This window comes from Pipistrellus hanaki (genome assembly GCF_964339955.1).
Source record: "Pipistrellus hanaki genome assembly, chromosome: 1".
NCBI classification, from domain to species: domain Eukaryota; kingdom Metazoa; phylum Chordata; class Mammalia; order Chiroptera; family Vespertilionidae; genus Pipistrellus; species Pipistrellus hanaki.
The window spans coordinates 165539278-165560523 of NC_140503.1; the positions used below are offsets into that span (position 1 = coordinate 165539278).

Genomic DNA, 21246 nt, shown 5'->3' on the forward strand with positions numbered 1-21246 from the left:
TCCGCCCTCCCCTCCCGCCCCAGCCTTCCCCGCGAGCGAGCGGACGCGGCAGCGCCTCGGTCTCGCTCTTTCTTATTTTCCTCCCCCTTCCCCTTCCTTTTTTTTTTTTTTTTTTCTCCTTTTTTCCCCCTTCCTCCCTTTCACCATTTCCCCTTGGAGGCGCTTCCCCCGGGCAGGGGCAGAGCCGGTCTCCCTCCCCGCCTCTCCCCGGCCCCCGCCGCCCTATGGAGAGAGGGAGCCCCCTCCCCACCCGGGCACTCGCGGCGGCCGTCGGAGGAGCGAGACCGGCGCTGGCGGCCTCAGGCCCGGGGTCGTCATGGAACTGATTCGCTGACCGACCCACCGGCCGCAGCCGTGCTGTCCTGCTCGACTCCCAGGTCCCCCGCCCCCCGGCCCCGGCCCGGCGCCCCCTCGTTTCCCTCCTCAGTCGGCTCGCCCGGCCCTGGTCCCGCGCGCCCCGCCGCCGCCGCCGCGCGCCCAGGAAGATGAGGTGGTAGCGGGACCCCGGATGACCCAGCGTCACTCCTGCGAGGCCAAGAGCTCTGCCCGGGAGGAGGAGGAGGAAGAGGAGGAGGAGAAGGTGAGCGGGCGGGGGCGGGGGGCTGCACGAGTCCCGGGACCCGCGCGCGCCGCCCTCCGAGGCCCTCCCATCCCCAACTCCCACAGCACCTCCCCGCCCCCCAATTCCCTCACCCCCCCCATCACATCCCCCCTCCCTCAGCATCCCCCCCTCCAGCCACATCTCCCCCTCACCCCCCGCCCGCGCCTTCGCGGGGACCTTCCGGACGCTCCCCCGCCGCGTCCACATAAGAACAAACTCGGCACCTGCCCAGTTTGCCAACAGATCTGCTCTGTTCCTCTTGTTTCCTTTTGGGCTTTTTTTTTTTTTTTTTTTTTTTTTTTTTTGGTCACCGAGTAACTTTTTTTGTAAGGACTGCAGATTGCCTGCGCTGCCGCGCATGTTCTGTGCTCGGCGAGCCTGCATTAGTGCACAAAGAAGGGGACTCACTCTCCCTCCCACCCGGAGACCTCGGCGCTCATGGCGGGGAGAGCGCCGGAGGGAGGTGGTTCCCATTGCCGCCAAGCAAGCGGGGCGCTTGCCCAGGGAATGGGGTGAACACAGAAGAAAGGGAACGTTACCCAGGGTGTGGGTGGGGGAAATGGAAGAGGAGGTGAGATTTGAGTTGCACCCTGAAGGGCAGATGAAAAAAAAATAGCGAGTTTTTTTGGGGGGGCTGGGGGAAGGGAGGAAGGGACACGGCTGAGCTCTTCTAGGTTCTGTTGGTGATCCTAGTGGAAGGAGTGGAGAATTGGATAGCAAAACAGTGGAAAGTGTCTCGGGAGGCCGGATGGCATCAGATTGAAAAACCTCAGATTGCTAAGCTCAGCTGGTGAGCCTTTGTCCTGTCACTGAGGAGTCGGCCAGCACTTCAGCAGCCGTGTGAGGCTGTGGTCTCATGGTGGTAATAACACTTGTTGAGGCTTATCAGGCAGTTACTGTTGGAAGTTGTTTGCAACTCACTGAGTCCTCAAGGACTCCGAGGCAGGTTTCATTGAGGAGGCTCCTTTCACAGATGAGGGAAACTGAGGCTTCAGAAAATGAAGTAACTTCTTCCGTAGATGGCACAGCTAGAACCCGGTGGACAGAGTTTAAACCCAAGCAATCAGGTAGTCTCTGTTCTGAAAATGCATCTGTCGAAAAGATTAACAGTGGTATTATCTCTTTCTAGCTTTTCAGGTCATTTGTGGCAGCCAAACTGAAGGGAGTGGATACATAGAGTAAGACAGAATGCTGCTAATCTGGGACCAGCCAGATGAGTGAGTCTTGAGTTTCTGGACCAGGAAAATCTTAATGCTGATGAAGAGCAGACTGGTAGAATTAGTGTGTTGGGAAGGCGAAATAAAGATGATTTGCCTTATAGATGACTGAGTTTATGTGGCAGTGTGACATCCTAGTAGGCTAAAATGGAACTCTGCAACATTTTCCGGTCAAGTTTAGAAGCTCACAGTGTGTGTACTGGCTTATTCTGATTGTATAATGCTTTGAAAAGTGTTCACATGTCTTTGCATGTTTCTTCATCTTTAAAATGAACTTAATAATACCAACTTCATAAGGTTGTGTGAGGATTAAATCAGTTAATATGACAGACTTTGAATAATACCTGGCCACGTAGCACTCACTGTTTTTGTTGTTAACTGTTATCTGAGGATATATTTTCCATTGATTTTTTTTAGAGAGTGGAAGAGAAAGGTAGAGACAGAAACATCTGTGTGAGACACACCAGTTGGTTGCCCAGAGGTACATCGTCAAGTGTCTGTGCCCTTGACTGGATCAAACCCTCACCCCTTCAGTCTGTTGGTTTATGCTCTAACCAGTGAGCAACCGTCTAGGGCGCACTCACTATTTTTACTTGTTAATCACAAGTGTAAATTGAAAGAACTGTGGAAAGGCATGGAGATTGGAAAAGAGAGCAGCCTGTTTAGGAATTATAGGTAATGTAGTTCATTATTATGTTAAGGGCATAAAGTCAAGAAAGTATATTAGAACATGAGGTTCTTGTATGGTTACATTAATAAATCAATCTCAGAAGATGAACTTAAGATCCAGAAGTCAGCACCAGTACAGAATAATTAATATAGTTGGAGTTATAATGACAGTAAATATAATTCCATCTTAGTGAAGTTGTTTATATTATACTAGAGGCCCAGTGCATGAAATTCGTGCATGGGGCGGGGTTGGGGAGTGGGGTGTCCCTCAAGCCAGCCTGCACCCTCTCCAATCTGACATCCTTCTCACAATCCAGAACTGCTGACTCCCAACTGTTCGCTTGCCTGCCTGCCCGATTGCCCCTAACCACTTCTGCCTACCAGCATGATCAACCACTCCCCTGCCAGTCTGATCGACACCTAACTTCTCCCCTGCCTCTCCCCTGCCGGCTGATTCCCCTAACTGCTCTCCCCTGCAGGGCTGGTCACCCCTAACTGCCCTCACTTGCAAGCCTGGTTGCCCCCAACTCCCCTCCTCTACAGGCCTGGATACCCCCTGCCAACTGCCCTCCTCTGCCAGCCTGGTCCCCCCCCAACTGCCCTCTCCTGCAGGCCTGGTCACCCCTAACTGACCTCCCCTGCTGGCCTGGTTCCCCCAACTGCCCTCCCCTTCTGGCCATCTTGTGGTGGCCATATATCCACATGGGGGAGGCCATCTTTGACCACATGGGGGCGGCCATCTTGTGTGTTGGAGTGGTGGTCAATTTGCATATTACTATTTTACTAGATAGATATTCATCACTGTGCAATAGTTTCTCTCAGATGAGCAGGAGGCCCCATATATCCTATATAATCTTATATAATAAAAGCCTAATATGCAAATCAAACAGCAGAATGACCAGTCCCTATGATGCGTACTGACCACCAGGGGGCAGATGCCTAACACAGGAGGGAGCACCGCTCAGCCAGAAGCCAGACTCATGTCTGGCTAGCGCAGTGGCGAGAGCCTCTCCAGCCTCTGAGGCAGGGCTAAGGAGCAGCTGGCCAAGTGGTAAGAAGCAACGAGCAGGCAGGCAAGGCAGTAAGGAGTAAGGGCTTGTGTTCTGGGAGAGAGCCAACTTCCAGCAGGCAAATACAAGGGGTCCTGGACTGTTGGTGCAGGCGGGGTTGAGGGACTCACCTAAGTGCACAAATTTTCATGTTCTGGGCCTCTAGTAGATATATAATATAGTTTATGCTGTACAATAGGATTTTATAAACTGCACTTAGACAGTAAGCTATTTGATAAACATGGAGAAAGAAACAGAAGTAGCAATTGAAAGAATAGAGAGAAGAGCCCTACCCAGTTTGGCTCAGCGGATAGTGTCGACTTGTGAACTGAAAGGTTCCAGGTTTTATTCCAGTCAAGGGCTGGGTTGTGGGCTCAATCCTCAGTGGGAGACTTGCAGGAAGCAGCCAATCAATGATTCTCTCTCATCTATCTCTCCCTCTTCCTTTCTCTTTGAAATCAAATTAAAAAAAGGGGTAAGAAATATGAAAGAAACTATCATAAAGTTAGAAGTGTGTGTAATATGCCAACCAAAATACAGCCTTTTTGGTTTTTAGTTCCTTTAGACTTTTCTATCTGAGCATTCAAAATTCTGGCTGTAACCAACAATGTGCAATATAATAAGATACAACTATAACATTCCATTACATAAAACAGTAAAATTATATCTTACGTGTTTGTATTTTATTCCTTAGCAGGATTCATTATTCATCTAACTCAATCTGTTTTACTTATTAGAAAATAGGCTGTGTTCTGCCAGTAAAAGAAGTAAAACTTAAGCCAGTGCTTTCTCCATTGTATTATATTATCTATCTTACTGGAGATTAAAAATGGAATATAGGCCCTGGCCTCATGGCTCAATTGGTAGGAGCGTCATCCTATACACCAGAGGTTTCGGGTTGGATTCCCAGTCAGGGATTGTGGGTTCTATCCCTGGTTGGGACATGTATGGGAGGCAACTGGTTGATGTTTCTTTCTCCCAAGTCAGTAAAACGTATCCTCGGGTGAGGATTAAAAGAAAAAAGAATGTAAATAATAGCCTGCTAATATAAGTTACTTCTATAAATTGTCTTTTTTTTTTCTTTTATACATTTTAAATAATTTCAAAAAGAAACCCGTTACCTGAATTAACCTATTAACATTTTGTTTGTTTTATCATTTGTCATCCATCCCCAATGTATGTATGTGTATAAGTTGTGTACATGATGGCTCATTATTCCTAAATTTTAGTATGTATTTCCTAAGAATAGGGATATTCTCTTCCAGAATCACAGTAAACATATTATTTTAGTAAATTTAACATTGTTACATTTACTTTTTTTAAAAATCATTTTATGTTTTCCATTACATTTGAAATAGATCATTATATTAATTTCAGGTATACACCCCACTGACCAGATATTACATAACTCAATGAGAGTTAACGACTTTCATGCACTGGGGCGGGAGTCCCTTCAGCCTGGCCTGTGCCCTCTCATAGTATGGGACCCTTCAGGGGATGTCCAACTGCCAGCTTAGGCCTGATTCTGGGGATTGGGCCTAGACATCCCTTTTGCATTCTGGAACTCCTTGCTCCTTATGGCCCTGCCTGATCAATGCTCCTTATTGCTCAGTTCAGCTTGCTGCTCCTGCCATCACCACTGCACTTACCAGGGGGCAGCTCCTGCGTTGAGCATCTGCCCCCTGGTGGTCAGTGCACATCAGAGTGGTCGTTTAGCCTAAGGGTAGCTTAGGCTTTTATTATATAGATAATTGACCACCCCAATAAATCTGGCACCCATCCTGCAACATGCCTAGTTACTAGAATATTTTATTAACTATGTTCTCTGTGCTTTACATCCCCATAACTATTCTGTAACAACCAATTGGTGGTTCTTAATATTGTCACACTTTTTTCTGCTATGTTTACTTTTATCTCATCTGTCCATGTTCCCGTTATGTCATTTGACCCAAAAATTACCTTTTTAGCATTTTTCTTTCTCCAATACAAGATCAGCCTAAGGTCAGATTCTATAGTCATTTAATCTGGAGCATCCCCACAGATGCCCTCCATTCTTTTTGTCTTTCACTTGCATTATTTATAGCCCATTTTAAAAAAAAGTTTAAGCGAATTTAATCTTTCCTTTTGTTTACATCTTAGTGTGAGCAGAGAATGATTCCTTTTTCTTCTCTCTTTTTAAAAATATATTGATTTCAGGGAGGAAGAGAGAGGAGAGATAAACATCAATAATGAGAGAGAATCATTGGTCAGTTGCTTCCTGCATTGCCCCCACATGGGATTGAGCTTGCAACCTGAGAATGAGCCCGCAACCCGGGCATGTGCCCTGAGTGGAATCGAACCCAGGACCCTTCATTCCACAGGGTGATGCTCTATCCTCTGAGCCAAACCAGCTAGGGCCCTTTCTCTTCTCTTAATATGGTATATTACATGAATTGATTTCTGAGTGTTAAGTCAACTTTGCATTCCTGTGCTAGATTACATTTCGTTATGGTGTATAATCTTTATGTTGGGAAATTCAGTTTGTTAGTATTTTGTTGGGGCTCTGTATATTTAGAAGAGATACTGAGCTATATAGTTTTCTAGTGATGTTGTTTTTGTTTGGTTTTGGTAACAGGATAAGTAACTAGCCTCATAAAATGAGTTGAGAAGTGCTCCTCATCTTTACTTTTGGAAGAGTTTGTGAAGAATTTGTATTAATTTTTCTGTTAATGTTTGGTGAAGCCATTTGGGTATAGGCTTTTCTTTGACGATAATTTGTTTTCTAATTCAGTTTCTTGTTATATGGCTATTCAGCTTTTCTGTTTCTTCATAAATCAGTTTTGCTGGTTTGTGTTTCTAGGTATTTGTCTTCATCTAAATTATTTGATTTATTTGTATATAGTTTATAAAATTTCTTTATAATCCTTTCTGTAATGTAGGTAGTAATATATCCCCACTTTATTCCTGATTTTAGTACTTCGTCCTTTGTTTTTCCTTGGCCAGTGTAGTAGAGGTTTGCCAGTATAACAAACAACTTTTTGGGGTGGAGGATGCCAATTTTGATAATCTTTTCAAAGAACCAACTTTGGTTTCATTGACTTTTCTATTCTTTACTTTATTCATTTCCACTTTGATATTTGTTCTTCTGGCTTGCTTTAGATACAGTTTGATTTTTAAAAATATAGGCATCTACAGGTATTACTTTGTCTGTAAGCACTGCTTTCATTGCATCCCATAAGTTTTGATATTTAGGTAGTTTTTTTCATTCATCTCAAAGTATTTTATAATTTCCTTTGTGATTTCTGCTTTGACTCAGAATTCTTTGTTTTAAAAAAGTTGATAAAAGCATCTAAATAATGGATGTCTTACTGAGGACCTTAATTGGTAGGAGATTGGAGAATATGAATTTCTTGAACCTGACCGTATTTTTCTTGATGTTCCCTTTACGTTCTCCCTAAAAATAATCTTCAAAGGAAGCATTGTAGGGGAAAAGTAATCACCAGGGGCAGCCAGCCATTGGAGTGCATTGAGTAGGTTGGCTAAAACTAATGGAATGAAATAAATAATTAGTCAAGTAAAATCTTGAAGTTGTGTGATTCTTTTTTTAATTTTTTTTTTTTTTTTTTTTTTTACATTGATTTTAGTGAGAGGAAGGAGGAGGGAGAGAGAGAAACATTGATCAGCTCCCCTCTTCTGCTAGGGATTGAAAGAGGAAACCCAGACATATATCCTGATTGGTAATGGAACCAATGATCTCGTGGTTCATGGGACATCACTCAATCCATTGAGCCACCTTGGCTAAACTAGTAAACTTGAAGTTTTGAAAAAAGTTAATTATAGACTAAAATTAAGTTTACAAGAATTTATAATCTGTGAAGTTCAATGTCCATTCAATATAGGTGTTTTTTCTAAATATCTTTTGACAGGTGGTCATCTAGTTTATACTTTATTTCTAAGGTTACCATTTATGCCTGCATCAAATGAAATTATAGCGAGTCTATTCAATGTATCCACTTGTCCCCTCAAAAGGCAACAAGTTCCCACACACAATTGGATGGGGCAGGTAAAGGGGATGTACTTAAGAGTTGTATAATTGACCATAAATTATACTTAAATAGCGTGTTGTGGCCTCTAAAAAATAGCTAATCTTAGATTGCATATGTGCAGTTAAACTGGTGCTAATTTAGAAGAGCAAACATCTTGTCATTTGAGGAACTCTTGAACAGTTTTTCAGATATGGAAAAGATGAATTAGTGATATCATTAGCAGCCTTCAAACATTTGAAGACTTGGCTTGCTAAAGAGAGATTAAATTTGGGCTTGTTTTACTTTTTTTTAGTCCCAAAGGTTGAAAGGAACTTTTGGTTGAGTCCCTATTTCATCAAGATACTGTGCTGTGGGCACAGTGGGTTAATAAATAAAAAAAAATGATATTAGTAGGTGTGATCACAAAGGAATTTATAATTTAGTATGGGAGAGAGTAGGAAGCTGCTTTCTCCTATACTAAATTATAATTTTAGAAAACAAGCAAACTCTGAAGCACATACAGAATACAGGTACATAGCTGAGGAGCTGAAATAGTTATAGGAGGTTTATAATAAAAAACAGCATTTCCCTTCTGCAGGGCTCCTCACACTTTTCTCTAAAGGTTAATTGTTATCAGCTCTTACCTGTTCAGCTTGTTATTTAAGATCATATTTTCAAATAGCCTTACTGCTATTTTTTTATATTTTAGATTAGTATAAATCTAGCTCTCACTCTGTCTTTCAACATCCATTATCCTCTCAACATATAGTTTTAATAACGTTTATTGAAATCCCGTTTAGTGTTTTCATTATTATTGCTGTGTTAATAATGTGGTGTATAATTATATTTACCTTCTTACATAACCTTCTTATTTTTCTGAAGTTACCTTTCCAGTTGTTAGCTTTTCATCACATCTAAGTCTTCAGCAATTCTCAATTCAGTTTTCTACACACAGTCATAACTCTCAAAACTAGTTTTCCCTTTAAAATTTTATTTTTTCAGAAATTTCTCTTGGACTCTCAGTTGCCTGATCTAAACTGTGGCTCTTTAAACTTGCTGCTCGATTTAGAGTGCAAGTCATCTTACTATTGAGTTTACTGATCAACCCTGCCCAATAAAACTTACTGCATTGATACAAATGTTCCTTTTTTGTATTGTCTAATGCCATATCTGCTAGTCACTTGTAGTTTCTGAGCACTTGAAATGGGTCTAGTGTGACTGAGGAGTTATATTTTAACTTTATTCAATTCTAATTTAAATATTCACATATGAGGCTAGTGGACACTGTATTGGAAGCTCATTTCAAGATTGTTTCATAATGCCTTTTCTTTATGCTATTTGTGTTTTTGAACCATGAGAATTAATGAAGAAAATCAAATAAATTTAAAATTAAAAAGTTTCATACTTAAGTGATGGTTTTATACTGATTAAGTGGCAGTGGGTTGGATTTAATGTAATTGATGTAACTTTTTTTTAAGAGGAATATTTGGGACTACTACTTCTAAGAATTCCTAGAATAAAAAGTTCATGACTTAAAATTCTTTGTCAAAGTTTGACACAGTAATAATATAGTTTGATCAAAGTCCAGGAGTTCTATCAGTCATAAAGCCATGTTTTCTCTTTATAACTGAGTTTCCAATTTAAGGTGAGAATGCAGTAGATAACTATTGTAAATTTTTAATACATATTTTAAAGAGCTATAAAATCCTATACTGCCTAATAATCTTATTTTGTTTTATGAATTGCTTAATAAGAGCCAACATATTTTTGCAGTGCTCTCCTTATTCTATAATTACTTAAAGAGCATTGTCTTATGTTTGATTTTCTAGGTAGCTACATCAAGCTGGGAGCCAGGCAGAACCAAAGGATATCATGAAGTTTCCAGGGCCTTTGGAAAATCAGAGATTGTCTTTCCTTTTGGAAAAGGCAATCTCTAGGGAAGGTCAGATGTGGAAGGTAAATGTGCCGAAAATGCCTACAAACAAGGTACTGATATTTCTCTTTAAATAAATTACTTTTATTAGAAATAAGCGTACTGCTGTCGTATATAGTATCTTGACATGCACTACAGAATTATGTACACTTAAAGGAAATGCTCTATTCTTTATTTTAGAAATATTTCCTTGTTTTATTCAGAAACAAAACAAGAACGAACTGTTTTTGTTTGCCTGTTTGTTTTATTTTTATTTGAATTACAGCTTTAGGAAGATAGGTATGTCTGTTTTCTTTCCTCAGTCTGTGCCGAGCCAGCACAGCCAAGGGTTCGGTGAGCCTGAGTGAAGGCGGTGAAGGATTGAGAAAAGACAGGCAAGAGAACATAGCTGGGTCTCTAAGGCCACAGAGAGAGATCCAGAGGGCAAGCTGAGCCTTTATTTTATAGCCAGAGGTAAACAAGGTAGTGGTCACCATAGTTAAAATGTTCTTAAGAGTTTCACTGCACCTCCCACAGCCCATTAGCTACCAGATAGGATCTAGGGGGCTTCATAAGGTCAAGCTTAATTATGCCAACAGCCCTAAGTTTGTGGCTTTGCCAACAGGTCAGTCTGAGGCTTCAGAGTGAGTGTTTATATAGCCACTCCCTCCAATAGTCAATACGTACAGTAGTAAGCTGCCTTTATTTCTACATAAATAGCTAGCCATGGAAGCTGAGTATATATCATTGTCTTTAGGAAACGAAACAAAACAAAACAAAAAAAGCACCATATTTCTTGTATATTTATGAGGAGTTCAAGTAAACTAAGGTAATACAACGTTGGAAGCTTCTAGGGAGATAGCCAATTGACGTCTCAACTACTGTTGGTTATATGCCCTTTTTTTAAAAAAAGCAAAAGTTCAGTATAAGTCAACATGAAATTGCTGCCAAAACAAAACAAATTATAGGGTTAGATTAATGAAATAACTAATCTAAGACAAAGTGAAGTAATAGTTTTACTTTATTGCTCATTCATGACAAATGTCTCAATTTAAGACACACACTAAAAAGAATATATATAGAAAAAAAATGAATGGTAAAAGGGAAATCATGTCAAACATAAAATGGTTAAAGAGCAAGGGATGTTTAATCAGGAAAAGAGATGATTTTATGGGTTTAACACCTGTCTTTAACTAAAGGGCTATTGTTTAAAATACGAAATGGCTCTATTCTATATTATTCCAGTGGCTAGAACTAGAACCAATCCAAGTGACCACTAGAAAAGCAGGTTAAGATTCAATTTAAGACAATATTGTGAATATAGTGAAGAAAAACTTTCCAATAATCTATATAGCTTTTCCACAGTGGAATGAACAAATATCCAAAGCAGAGGATCACTTATCAGAGATGTTAGAACTTTTACGTTTTATGGTTAGACTGAATCAGTGTTTCCCAAACTGAATGCATGTTAATAAAATTATGAAGATTTTAAAAATACAAATTTCCACAGTTGCCACTGCAAGCCCAGTGGGTGTGGGTGGGGCCTGGAAGCACTCACTATGAAGGGTCTCCTAAATTATTCTGATTTGCTTGGTAGCCAGTGGTTTAAGATCCTCTATTTGAAAACCACATAATTAGATGGCCTTTAAGATTCCTTAAGAGTTCCAAAATAGTGGAAGCCGTCTTTATATAAACAGCTTGAAGCAGTTTTATGTTTGTATATGAAAAGCACTTGGAAAAATAAATTGGAAATATCTAAAAGTGCATGTCACTTTTACCATTCTTTAATCCCCCAAAAAGCATGTGGCGAAATTATCTTATACTTAAAAGTGCTATTATTATATAAAAGAATGTCTCTAACCTGGATGAATTATAAAGAAATGATCATCAGTGTTCATTTAATGAATGTGTACTGTGACCCCATTATATGCCAGTGAACAAAAATGTTACAACCCTACCCCAAGAGAACTTAGCCAAATCACCAAGAAACTATAATGTTATCTCAAAAGGAAAGTAGAGTGCTATGGGTGTAACCACTATCCTAAACTAAGGGCTAGGAGATGAAAATTAAGAGAATTGTGAGAGATCCTTGAAGTAGGATTTAGGTGGGGGGGAAAGAGTAAGGTAAAAAGAGGGAATTGGAGAAAAGAAGCAAAAGGTTGGATTAAACCTTTATTTGTTTGGAATACTCACTGAAAATACTCCTCTACTAATCTCAGAGTCATTTCTGTACTTTGTTGTGTTTACCTGGTAGAAGTAGTACTCATATGGATCTGTTTTATATATTAGTAGATTAAGTGTTGCCAGATTTGTTTTGTTTTATTTTTATGATGCTTCAAGAGTAAAGGCATCTAAACCATTATTGCTTTAAAGTATGTACCTTCTAAAAATTAAGCCTATACTCACTCAGCAGTTAAAAAATAAGATATAGGAAGATTGAAACAATGTGCATTGTGTTTGTGGAATCTCTCTAGTAGTAAGTTAGTTCAGGTGACTTTTCCTCTTCAGTATTTTTTATCATTTTAAAATGTAATTTGTCTGTTGTCCCTTGTGTCTTTTATTTATTCCTGTTGACTGTAGCTTTGTTTTCTTAATCATCACCAGAAGACGTTAGAGAAGAGGAGGTGGAAGGAGGGAGGGAGGGAGAGAGGGGGAGAGAGAGAGAGAAACATCAGTGGGTTGCCTCCCAATTGATCTACTGAACGATGTTCCAACCAGCTGAAATGAAGGGCTAGCTTTGTTTTTAATGGGCTATCTCATTCTGTTATTGTAGTCTATTTATATTTCCTAAGATAATTTAATGACTATTATTTGTTGTCTTAGAAAATCACTATATTATTCTCAAGAATTGGAAAAACTTAATTCCAAAATTGCTATCAATTAATAACAGTGCTATCTAAATTAAAAATTATATTATTTGAAAACTTCAACATAATTATCAGTAAATGGTGAGATGACATAATGAATATTTTATTTAATAAAGTGAGAATATTAGATTTTTAAAAAATATATTGATATTAGAGAAGGGAGAGGGAGGGAGGTAGAAACCTCAATGATGAGAGGTAATCACTGACTGGCTGCCTCCTGTATACCGACTACTGGGGATCAAGCCTGCAACCCAGGCACGTGCCCTTGGTCAGAATTGAACCTGGGACCCTTCATTTCCCAGGCCAGTGTTCTATCCATTGAGCCATGCCAGCTAGGGTGAGAATGTTAGATATTGATGTTAAATGCTATACCTAATATATAAATTTTTATCTTCATTTATCTTATTTGCTAGATTTTGAATAAACTTGAAAACATTTTTAACATTTAAACACTATTGCATAGCTCTTGCTAACCTTTTATAAGAGAGAATTCTAAACATACTCTTGATGATAACTTGAAACTTTTCTTGTTTTATTTTAATTTTATGTTTTAATTGTTCCCTTATAGAATGTTTCTCCATCCCAGAGAGATGAAGTGATTCAGTGGTTGGCCAAACTCAAGTACCAATTCAACCTTTATCCAGAAACATTTGCTCTGGCTAGCAGTCTTTTGGACAGGTTTTTAGCTACTGTAAAGGTAATTAATTATTTAGGATACACTTAAACACAGCCTCTGTTTGAGGCTTTATATGCTAAACTCTTGGCTATTAGTAAACATTCTATAAGATGGAAAGGAATAGGAAAACCTTCGTGGATTTGATACATGTACCTATAAGAAAGCATGATGTCTTTTATTGTTTTAAATTTTCAGGAATGTTTCTAATTGTGTAATTTTGTTGCTACGAGTATTCCTAACTTATGCTTAACTTGTGAAATTTTTTTATCTAATTTTATTGCTCACCATATAGCATTGGCAGAATGTTTAGTCACCTTTTTACATAATGTGGACACTGAATCAAATTAGAAAAGTATAAGCCTATTACACATTTTTCTGTCACTTGTTTATTGAATATTGTCTGGTTTTCTGAACAATATATACTTTCTAGAGGTATACATTTGGAGCATAACAAGATGAACTGAACTGTCATAAAATAACTTGTATTTTTGTTGAATGGCAAATATATGAATATGTTTTATATTGACCCTGTTGGTACATTTTTGGTTATATTATGCAGAATCAGTCATATTGGACCCTCAACAGATTTAAAGCAGAAAGTTAGCGTTTATTTAATGTCAAGGCATAAAAAATTTAAAAAGCAATTCAATTGTTACTTGTATGTCTAGGATTATATAAGCTGGGGGAACTATGAATTCAGTACTGAGGGTTCTTCTATACTCTTTCTTACTAGGTATGAAACATAGAAACATTTGGATGGCTATTTAGTTAGCTTTTTATGTTTCAAACTAATACTCTTAAGAGACTTTAAAAAACCTTAATTACAGTGATACTAATTGCCTGAAATCGGGGTTACTGTATCTGAGATGCCTACTTTTATCTCAGTATCAAGTCCCCCACCCTTCCATCCTGGCTCCCTATAACAACTAACCTCCCTTTCATAGAAAAAGATGCTTTTAAGGTCAGTATCTTTTCTTGGGTCATACTTTCTTCAAAAATTATTAATGAACTTATAGCTTTTATTAAAGAAAAGATTACTGACCTTATTAAATGTTTTAAATTGATTTGGGCAAGTTTTGAAACAATTTTGCCAAGTATAATCTGATTTTTTTCATATTTCTTATTTAATGGGTCCTGTCATGTTGTTAGCATCAGATATAGTACTGTTAATTCAGATGGTTAGTCTGCATTGAAGTAATCTAAAATGTATTCATAGTTTAAATAAAGGCACTTAAACTTTAAATAAAATTTAAATAAAAGGGCTACAGCAAAGAGTGGAACGTTAATCCTAGCTGTGCAGAATAAAGTGCTATGAAGCTCTTTAAAAGTGTGGACCCTGAGTCCTCTCCCAGACTTACTGATTGTGAATCTCTAATACATAAGATCTGTATGTTTGTATGTGAAGAATACATCCTGATGTTCATCCAGGACTAAGAACTACTGTTAGTTTAAAACCAGACATTTGCTGCTGGGAGTCTTTATATTACTATTTTTTTTATTATTTTTATTTATTTATTTTTTTGTGCCCTTGATTCAGGGGTTGCGTTGCCTACTTGAAGTTATTAACTGTTGGGATCTTTGTAATGAACTCTGATTACCTCATAGATGTGGGTTTGATATGTTGTATACATGGGAAAATAATGGAATCTGGAAGACTATCTTAGCAACAAGATCTGGCTCACTTCCTAGATCACTTGGTGTCTCTAACCTCTGAGACATGTTTTCTCATTTATAAAAAGATGTAATAGACATGACAATATTTATGGAAGTACTTTCTGAACTGTATTAACTGGTTAGTAGTAGTGATTATTTTAAGATATTGGTAGTATTAGACCAGCTTTTATTATCACATACAGGCAGAAAATTTAGTCTAAGATTCCTAGACAGTATGCCACTTGTACTGAGGCGTAGTGGTCATTGGCATGTTTGTTAAAAGTTACTTAATCAGGGTTGTACTATGATCATTGGAAGGGTCTCTCGTTTCACAGAAATGAATGTAATATTGAAGTATAAAATACATGTTGATACAGGCTTTCTTTGTGCTGTATAACTTACCTCTGTCATCTATACATATAAAAGACTAACATGCAAAGTGTCCCCTTGGGAGTTGAACTGAGAGACCGGGAGTTTCAATTGCTTGCTATGACATGTTCTGACCACCAGGGCATGGCACGGAATGAAGAAAGGCCCCAACTGGCAGCCACAAGGCCCCTAAATGGCCCTGATTGCAACTAGGCTTAGGGACCCTACCTGTGAATGAATTTTCTGCACCAGGCCTCTAGTACAATATAATAGGACTAAGTTGTTTTGGTTACTTAAAACTGGATTCTGATGCTGGATTGGCAAACCCTTATTCTACCAGTAAGGTAGGAAGTGGACTAACTTTATTGTAGATATGGAAAACAGGCAAATTCCAACCCTACTATGGGTGTCAAACCCAAGAACTTCTTTTAACCCACTGATTAATTCTGTATATATTTAGGATCCTTTCATTCTTATAATGGAGTTTGAATATATAATTTTGTATGTGTGCACATTAATGATTAGAACATTTCTACTTGTCGGCTATCATCTTATAATTTTTTTTTAAAGCATTTGAAATTTATTAATTGCTTTCTTGTATGTATTTTCTTCTATTTAATTCTCCTAACACCTCATATGTTAATTTTACTGATGGATAGGTAAAGAGAATAAAACTAGCTTAAAAATACACATACACTAATATTTTTTTTTACTTTGGAGAATTTTGTTTATTAAACAAATTGTCTTCTAAAATCAAGCTCTTGTCTGCTGGATAGAAATGAACTTTGGCTAACTAGCGTTGGTTGAACTTCTAGCAATGGGATGATGCTAGTCTTTCCATAGAATAACAAATGGCTAGGGTTGTGAAGTTAAAAGTCAACTGATCTTAGAAAGCAACGGGTGGGAATCAAATGAATTGCTTTCCATCGAATATATGCATACTTATCTGCTTACCTAGTTTTTTTAAATAAACTCTTAACTTTTGAAGAATCACTGAAGTTGCTTTTTCACTCTTTATAATTGTAGGCCCATCCAAAATACTTGAGTTGCATTGCAATCAGCTGTTTTTTCCTAGCTGCCAAGACTGTTGAGGAAGATGAGGTAAATTTTTTTTAAAAATTAATTATTTCTCTTTTGAATATTTCTCTCCATTTATTCACCTGCTTTTTGTTTACTAAAACGAAAGTTAAAAATGAAAATTTTCTGTCCTTTCCTCCCTGTCCCTCTTTGGTTTGGATAGAGAATTCCAGTACTGAAGGTGTTGGCAAGAGACAGTTTCTGTGGATGTTCTTCATCTGAAATTCTGAGGATGGAGAGAATTATTCTGGATAAGTTGAATTGGGACCTTCACACAGCCACACCATTGGATTTTCTTCACATTGTAAATATACCTGAAGTTTTTTATTTTCTTATTTGAATATATAATCCTATTTCAGTAACTTGAAAAGTAGATTGCCTGCTCATTTGTTTTATTCTGAATTTTAGCTAAGGAAAAATTAGCAATTTAAGGGTGTATGTCAAATCACTGAAACTAACATTTCAAACTTAAATTTTTATACATAATTTACCTAGACATTTAAGTAAAACTAGAATGATGGTCTTGTGATTTTTTAATTTATTATTATTATTTATTTATTTATTTATATTTATTTATTTATTTATTTTTACCAGTTCCATGCCATTGCAGTGTCAACTAGGCCTCAGTTACTTTTCAGTTTGCCTAAACTGAGCCCATCTCAACATTTGGCAGTCCTAACCAAGCAACTTCTTCACTGTATGGCCTGCAACCAACTTCTGCAATTCAAAGGATCCATGCTTGCTCTGGCCATGGTTAGTTTGGAAATGGAGAAACTCATTCCTGATTGGCTTCCCCTTACAATTGAATTGCTTCAAAAAGCACAGGTAGGTGTCAGTCTAATTAAATGGTGTTCATTTCAAGTGTATCTCTTACTTGGATAAATAGGATTACTAGATGGTTATAACACTAAGAGACATTTCTAATCTTAAAATGGCAAACCATTTTTAAGAGTAGGTAAAGGTAAAGAGTAATTTACACTTTAAATTTATGGGCTAATCTTTTTTCTTCTGTAAAGCTTATATAGTATTTATTGATTCTTTTAAACCTTAAACCCTTCTAGATTACTTAAAATCTTTTAAGAGTCTTGAAAAAGTTAATATGATTTTCAGTTATATATTTTCCTTTAGTTTTGTATGAAAAATCTTCCTAGCTGCATTTGTAGGTTTCATTGTAGTACTTCCATACTTCACTCATTTTATAAAAGATGCATCAAAAACATAAATTGTAAGAAGTTGTTTTTTTTAGGTTAGAAAGTGAAGTATTTGTACCAGAGTTTTTGGAAAGTAGAAGCTCTCTTTCTGAAAGAGGGTTAGTCCTAATAGTTCCTGTTTTTGCCTGAGATTAGTCCATCACTTGTATTTGCAAATTGGTATAAAATGTTATGGGTCATTTAGATTTTTATCAGCCATCTATATAAAATGTAAGGGTTTAGTGGGAAAAATATCATTCCAGTGGAAAGTTGATAGTGGTGCTATATGTTACTAATTATTTTGAGAGAATTATTATTAGTTCTACTCCTGTGACCAAGTAGAACTTACAGATTTAGATCTGCAAACCTACTCCTGCCAATTGAATCCATAAATGACTTATGAACTTACTTTCCCTTTATATGTCCCTATTCTCATTTGGCAGTAGTTATTCTTATTTGTTTTATTGGATTTTGTTTCAAGAAAAGGCTTAAATTCTGAGCATAAACACATTTTTAAATATATATATATATATATATATATATATATAATTGATTTTTTTACAGAGAGGAAGAGAGGAATAGAGAGTTAGAAACATCGATGAGAGAGAAACATCGATCAGCTGCCTCTTGCACACCCCCCACTGGGGATGTGCCCGCAACCAAGGTACATGTCCTTGACTGGAATTGTACCTGGGACCCTTGAGTCCACAGGCCTACGCTCTATCCATTGAGCCAAACTGGTTTTGGCACATTTTCAATATAGAAACTAATTTTAGCAGAGACTGCAGTTTTATTAATAAAATTTATAAGAGAATATTATAAAAGAAAAATGAGAATACTTGAGTTTGGTGTTTTGTATAAATTAGTTATAACTAATCATGTTACAGATGTGAGCTGTAAATGTCAGCAGACATACAAGGGCTACCTCTCAGCTTTGAGAATTTCAGGTCCTAGTTTGTGAGCAGAGAAAGTCAAGCTTTTTTATAAAAAGGGTAGCGATCAGAGTAACACATTAGCCAGAGCACTACCATTCTTCTGTGTGTTTTGTTCCACTGTTTTTAGCATGGTTCAGCTTGTTCTTTATTCCTAGGACATGTGATGTTAATGTAATAAGGGTATTTCTTCTTTATAAGTGAGATGATTCTTTTAATAGCATATGTTACATTGAAATCATTGAGCAGTGTTCATTTCCTTTGAAGTAAATGCTATGTTGAAAGTCAGTCCTAGGAGAAAGTTGCTATTTCGTGAGAAGGTTTAGAAACTATCATAAACCATCATACCATATATAAATAGTATAGGACAGAAAATTTATTTTGCCTACCTAGAGTGTTGGAAAAATGAAATTTAATATTAACCATTACATTATATTACATTATGTTAGACATATGTGGCAGTAGGGAATGGGCATTAATAGAAAACCACCTATGCTATATTTTACTAGAGGCCTGGTACATTAATTTGTGCACCAATGGGGTCTCTTGGCCTGGCCCGTGGGATCGGGCCCAAATTGGCTCTCTGACATCCCCTGAGGGGTCTCAAATTGTGAGAGGGCACAGACCAGACTAAGGGACCCCCAGTGCATAATTGGGACCTGGGAGGATGAAGGAGGTTGGCCAGCTGGGGAGAGACCAAGGAAGGGCTTTATGGCATGTCTAGCCTGTCCTGCTCAGTCCTGATTGGTCGGACCCCAGCTTCTGCCCCCTTGTGCATGTCATAGCAACTGGTTGACTGGTTGTCTGCCCCCTTGTGGTCAGTGGACATCATGGCAAGGGGTTGAGTGGCTTTAGCATATCATTAGCATATTACACTTTTGATTGAACAGATGACTAGACACATAGCATATTAGGCTTTTATTATATAGAATTTTTTTTATTCAAACAAATGACATCCTTCTAAATGCCACTTGATTTGGTCTCTGTGCCTATTCCCAAGCTAACACAGAAAATTTTGAAGTGTTACTATTACGGAGAAAGGACAGACTTTGAAGCATAAATAAAAAGAATGCTTTAAATAGCATGTGTATTTGTAGCTTTAAGGGCTGTTCTCTACTGAAAAACACTGGAGAAGCTGCTGCTTCTCTCTCATAAGTCTGGTGCTGGAAGAAGGAAGTGTTCACTGAGTCTTGTTTCCCCTTTTACTGAAGGAGTATCATAAGCTTGGAATTGAAGGCATCTTCTTAGAAATAATTTCACTCAACTCCTTTATTTTATACCTGTTGTCCAGGGAACATGAGGCTTTTTCAGAGATACACAGGACTCCTTAGTAGTAAAAGTAGACAAAAACACCGTGCTTTTTCAATACCACACAAACCTTAAAGATTCCAGTCCAGTGGTTTTTAGAGTTTTTGCAGAACTGGAACTCTTCCCCTCACCCCCAACACACAATCCCAGAATACAAAATAGAAAAGTATTACTTGATTATGTGTTTGGGACAGAGACCTTTTGGGTCCAAAGTCCTACTCAACATGGCCTCTTCCCTTCTGTAAGCTGTTTGGATATAGTTTGAAAACCACTGTTCCATTCTTTTATATAATATAAATAGCTATAGTCCACAAACATTTATTTGGAATTTTATGATCTAGGCACTGGGAATACAGTGATTCTAAAAAGAAAGTCTGCCCCATGTAGTATGCAAGTTACAATGGGGGAGATAGTTAAAAACAAGGTCAGGAAACTTTAGAGACTTTGGGATTTGATCTTAGCAGTTCTCTAAAATCATCTTGGATTGGTGGCCAACCCTTGTGGCCCAAACCTGATGACTCCTGATTTTTCAAGATTCAGTTCTGTCTTCGCTAAATTCGCCTGTGTTTAGGTAATCATTGTGATTATTGATTTTTTGCAGAGAGGAAGGGAGAGAGATAGAGAGCTAGAAACGTCTATGAGAGAGAAACATCGACCAGCTGCCTCTTGCACACCCCCCACCGGGGATGGGCCCGCAACCAACGTACATGCCCTTGACTGGAATCGAACCTGGGACCTTTCAGTCCGCAGACCGACGCTCTACCACTGAGCCAAACCGGTTTCGGTAATCATTGTGATTAGACCTGGGACAAAGCCATAGTAATATCAGATATTCCCTCTGGATTTCTGATTCTGGTGTAGGAATTACTTCTGACATGCTCCCTTTTGCTCTGAGAGGACTGTCAGTGGCTCATCATAGACACTTTGTGCTATGCGGAGACCACTGTCACTAGCTCTGCCTGTGTTCCTTCCAGACTTAAAACTACAGTGAGTGTTCCCTGGTTTGAAAAACAAGCTTCCTCTTGTCCCTCCTAGTTTCCCCATTCCTATTAGCTCGTATGCTACCTGTTAGTCACCATTCTGAGATGCCTAAGCCCTTTTCTCTTCTTACCCCTTCTCTCATTACTTTCTGTGGCTAGCCTCAGTATCCTCCTTTTCCTGACTGATGAGGCCCTCCTTGATAGTCTTAGGATGTTAAACCTCATCCAAATTCATGTAGTGGTCTCTCGATCACTAGCCAGGCAGTAGTCAAAATAGATGTTCCTTACTGTGGTATAATACAAAAATTAGAGTCGTGAGTTAAAGAAGCATACTATCCTTACCAGGATCTCCCAGTTCTTCTTGAAGGTGTCTAAGGTCAGACTGTTTCAGTAGGATTTCTCAGAGCTTCATACTGTGCAGTGAACCCAAATTCAACTGAACCTATTACTTAAGTCTTGCTGTTCTGTCCCCCCTTTCCAGCAGTAAACTATTTGGACATCTACCCTGTAAACTTTCAGTGTTTTAATCTCTAATTTCTTTTTAGTTGTTATCATTTTTAAACAACATATTTTTATTGATTTCAGAGAGAAAGGGAGAGAGAAAAAAAATCAATGTTGAGAGAGAATCATTGATCAGCTGCCTTTTGCATGTCCCCTATGGGGTGGGGATCAAGCCCACAACCAAGGCATGTGCCCTTGACCAGGATCGAAACTGGGACCCTTCAGTCCACAGGTCAGTGTT

At 38.3% G+C, this 21246-nt stretch overlaps 1 protein-coding gene across 1 annotated transcript in view; it reads left to right on the top strand.

The window, feature by feature from the left end:
* CCNI (cyclin I) overlaps positions 1-21246 on the top strand; it is a 24643-nt gene continuing 3397 nt past the window's right edge. Inside the window, 7 exon segments of the mRNA XM_084883604.1 lie at positions 1-580; positions 9370-9423; positions 9425-9526; positions 12888-13016; positions 16044-16118; positions 16258-16398; positions 16689-16919. Of these exon segments, the coding sequence (XP_084739730.1) occupies positions 509-580; positions 9370-9423; positions 9425-9526; positions 12888-13016; positions 16044-16118; positions 16258-16398; positions 16689-16919 (804 nt within the window). The 5' untranslated portion in view covers positions 1-508.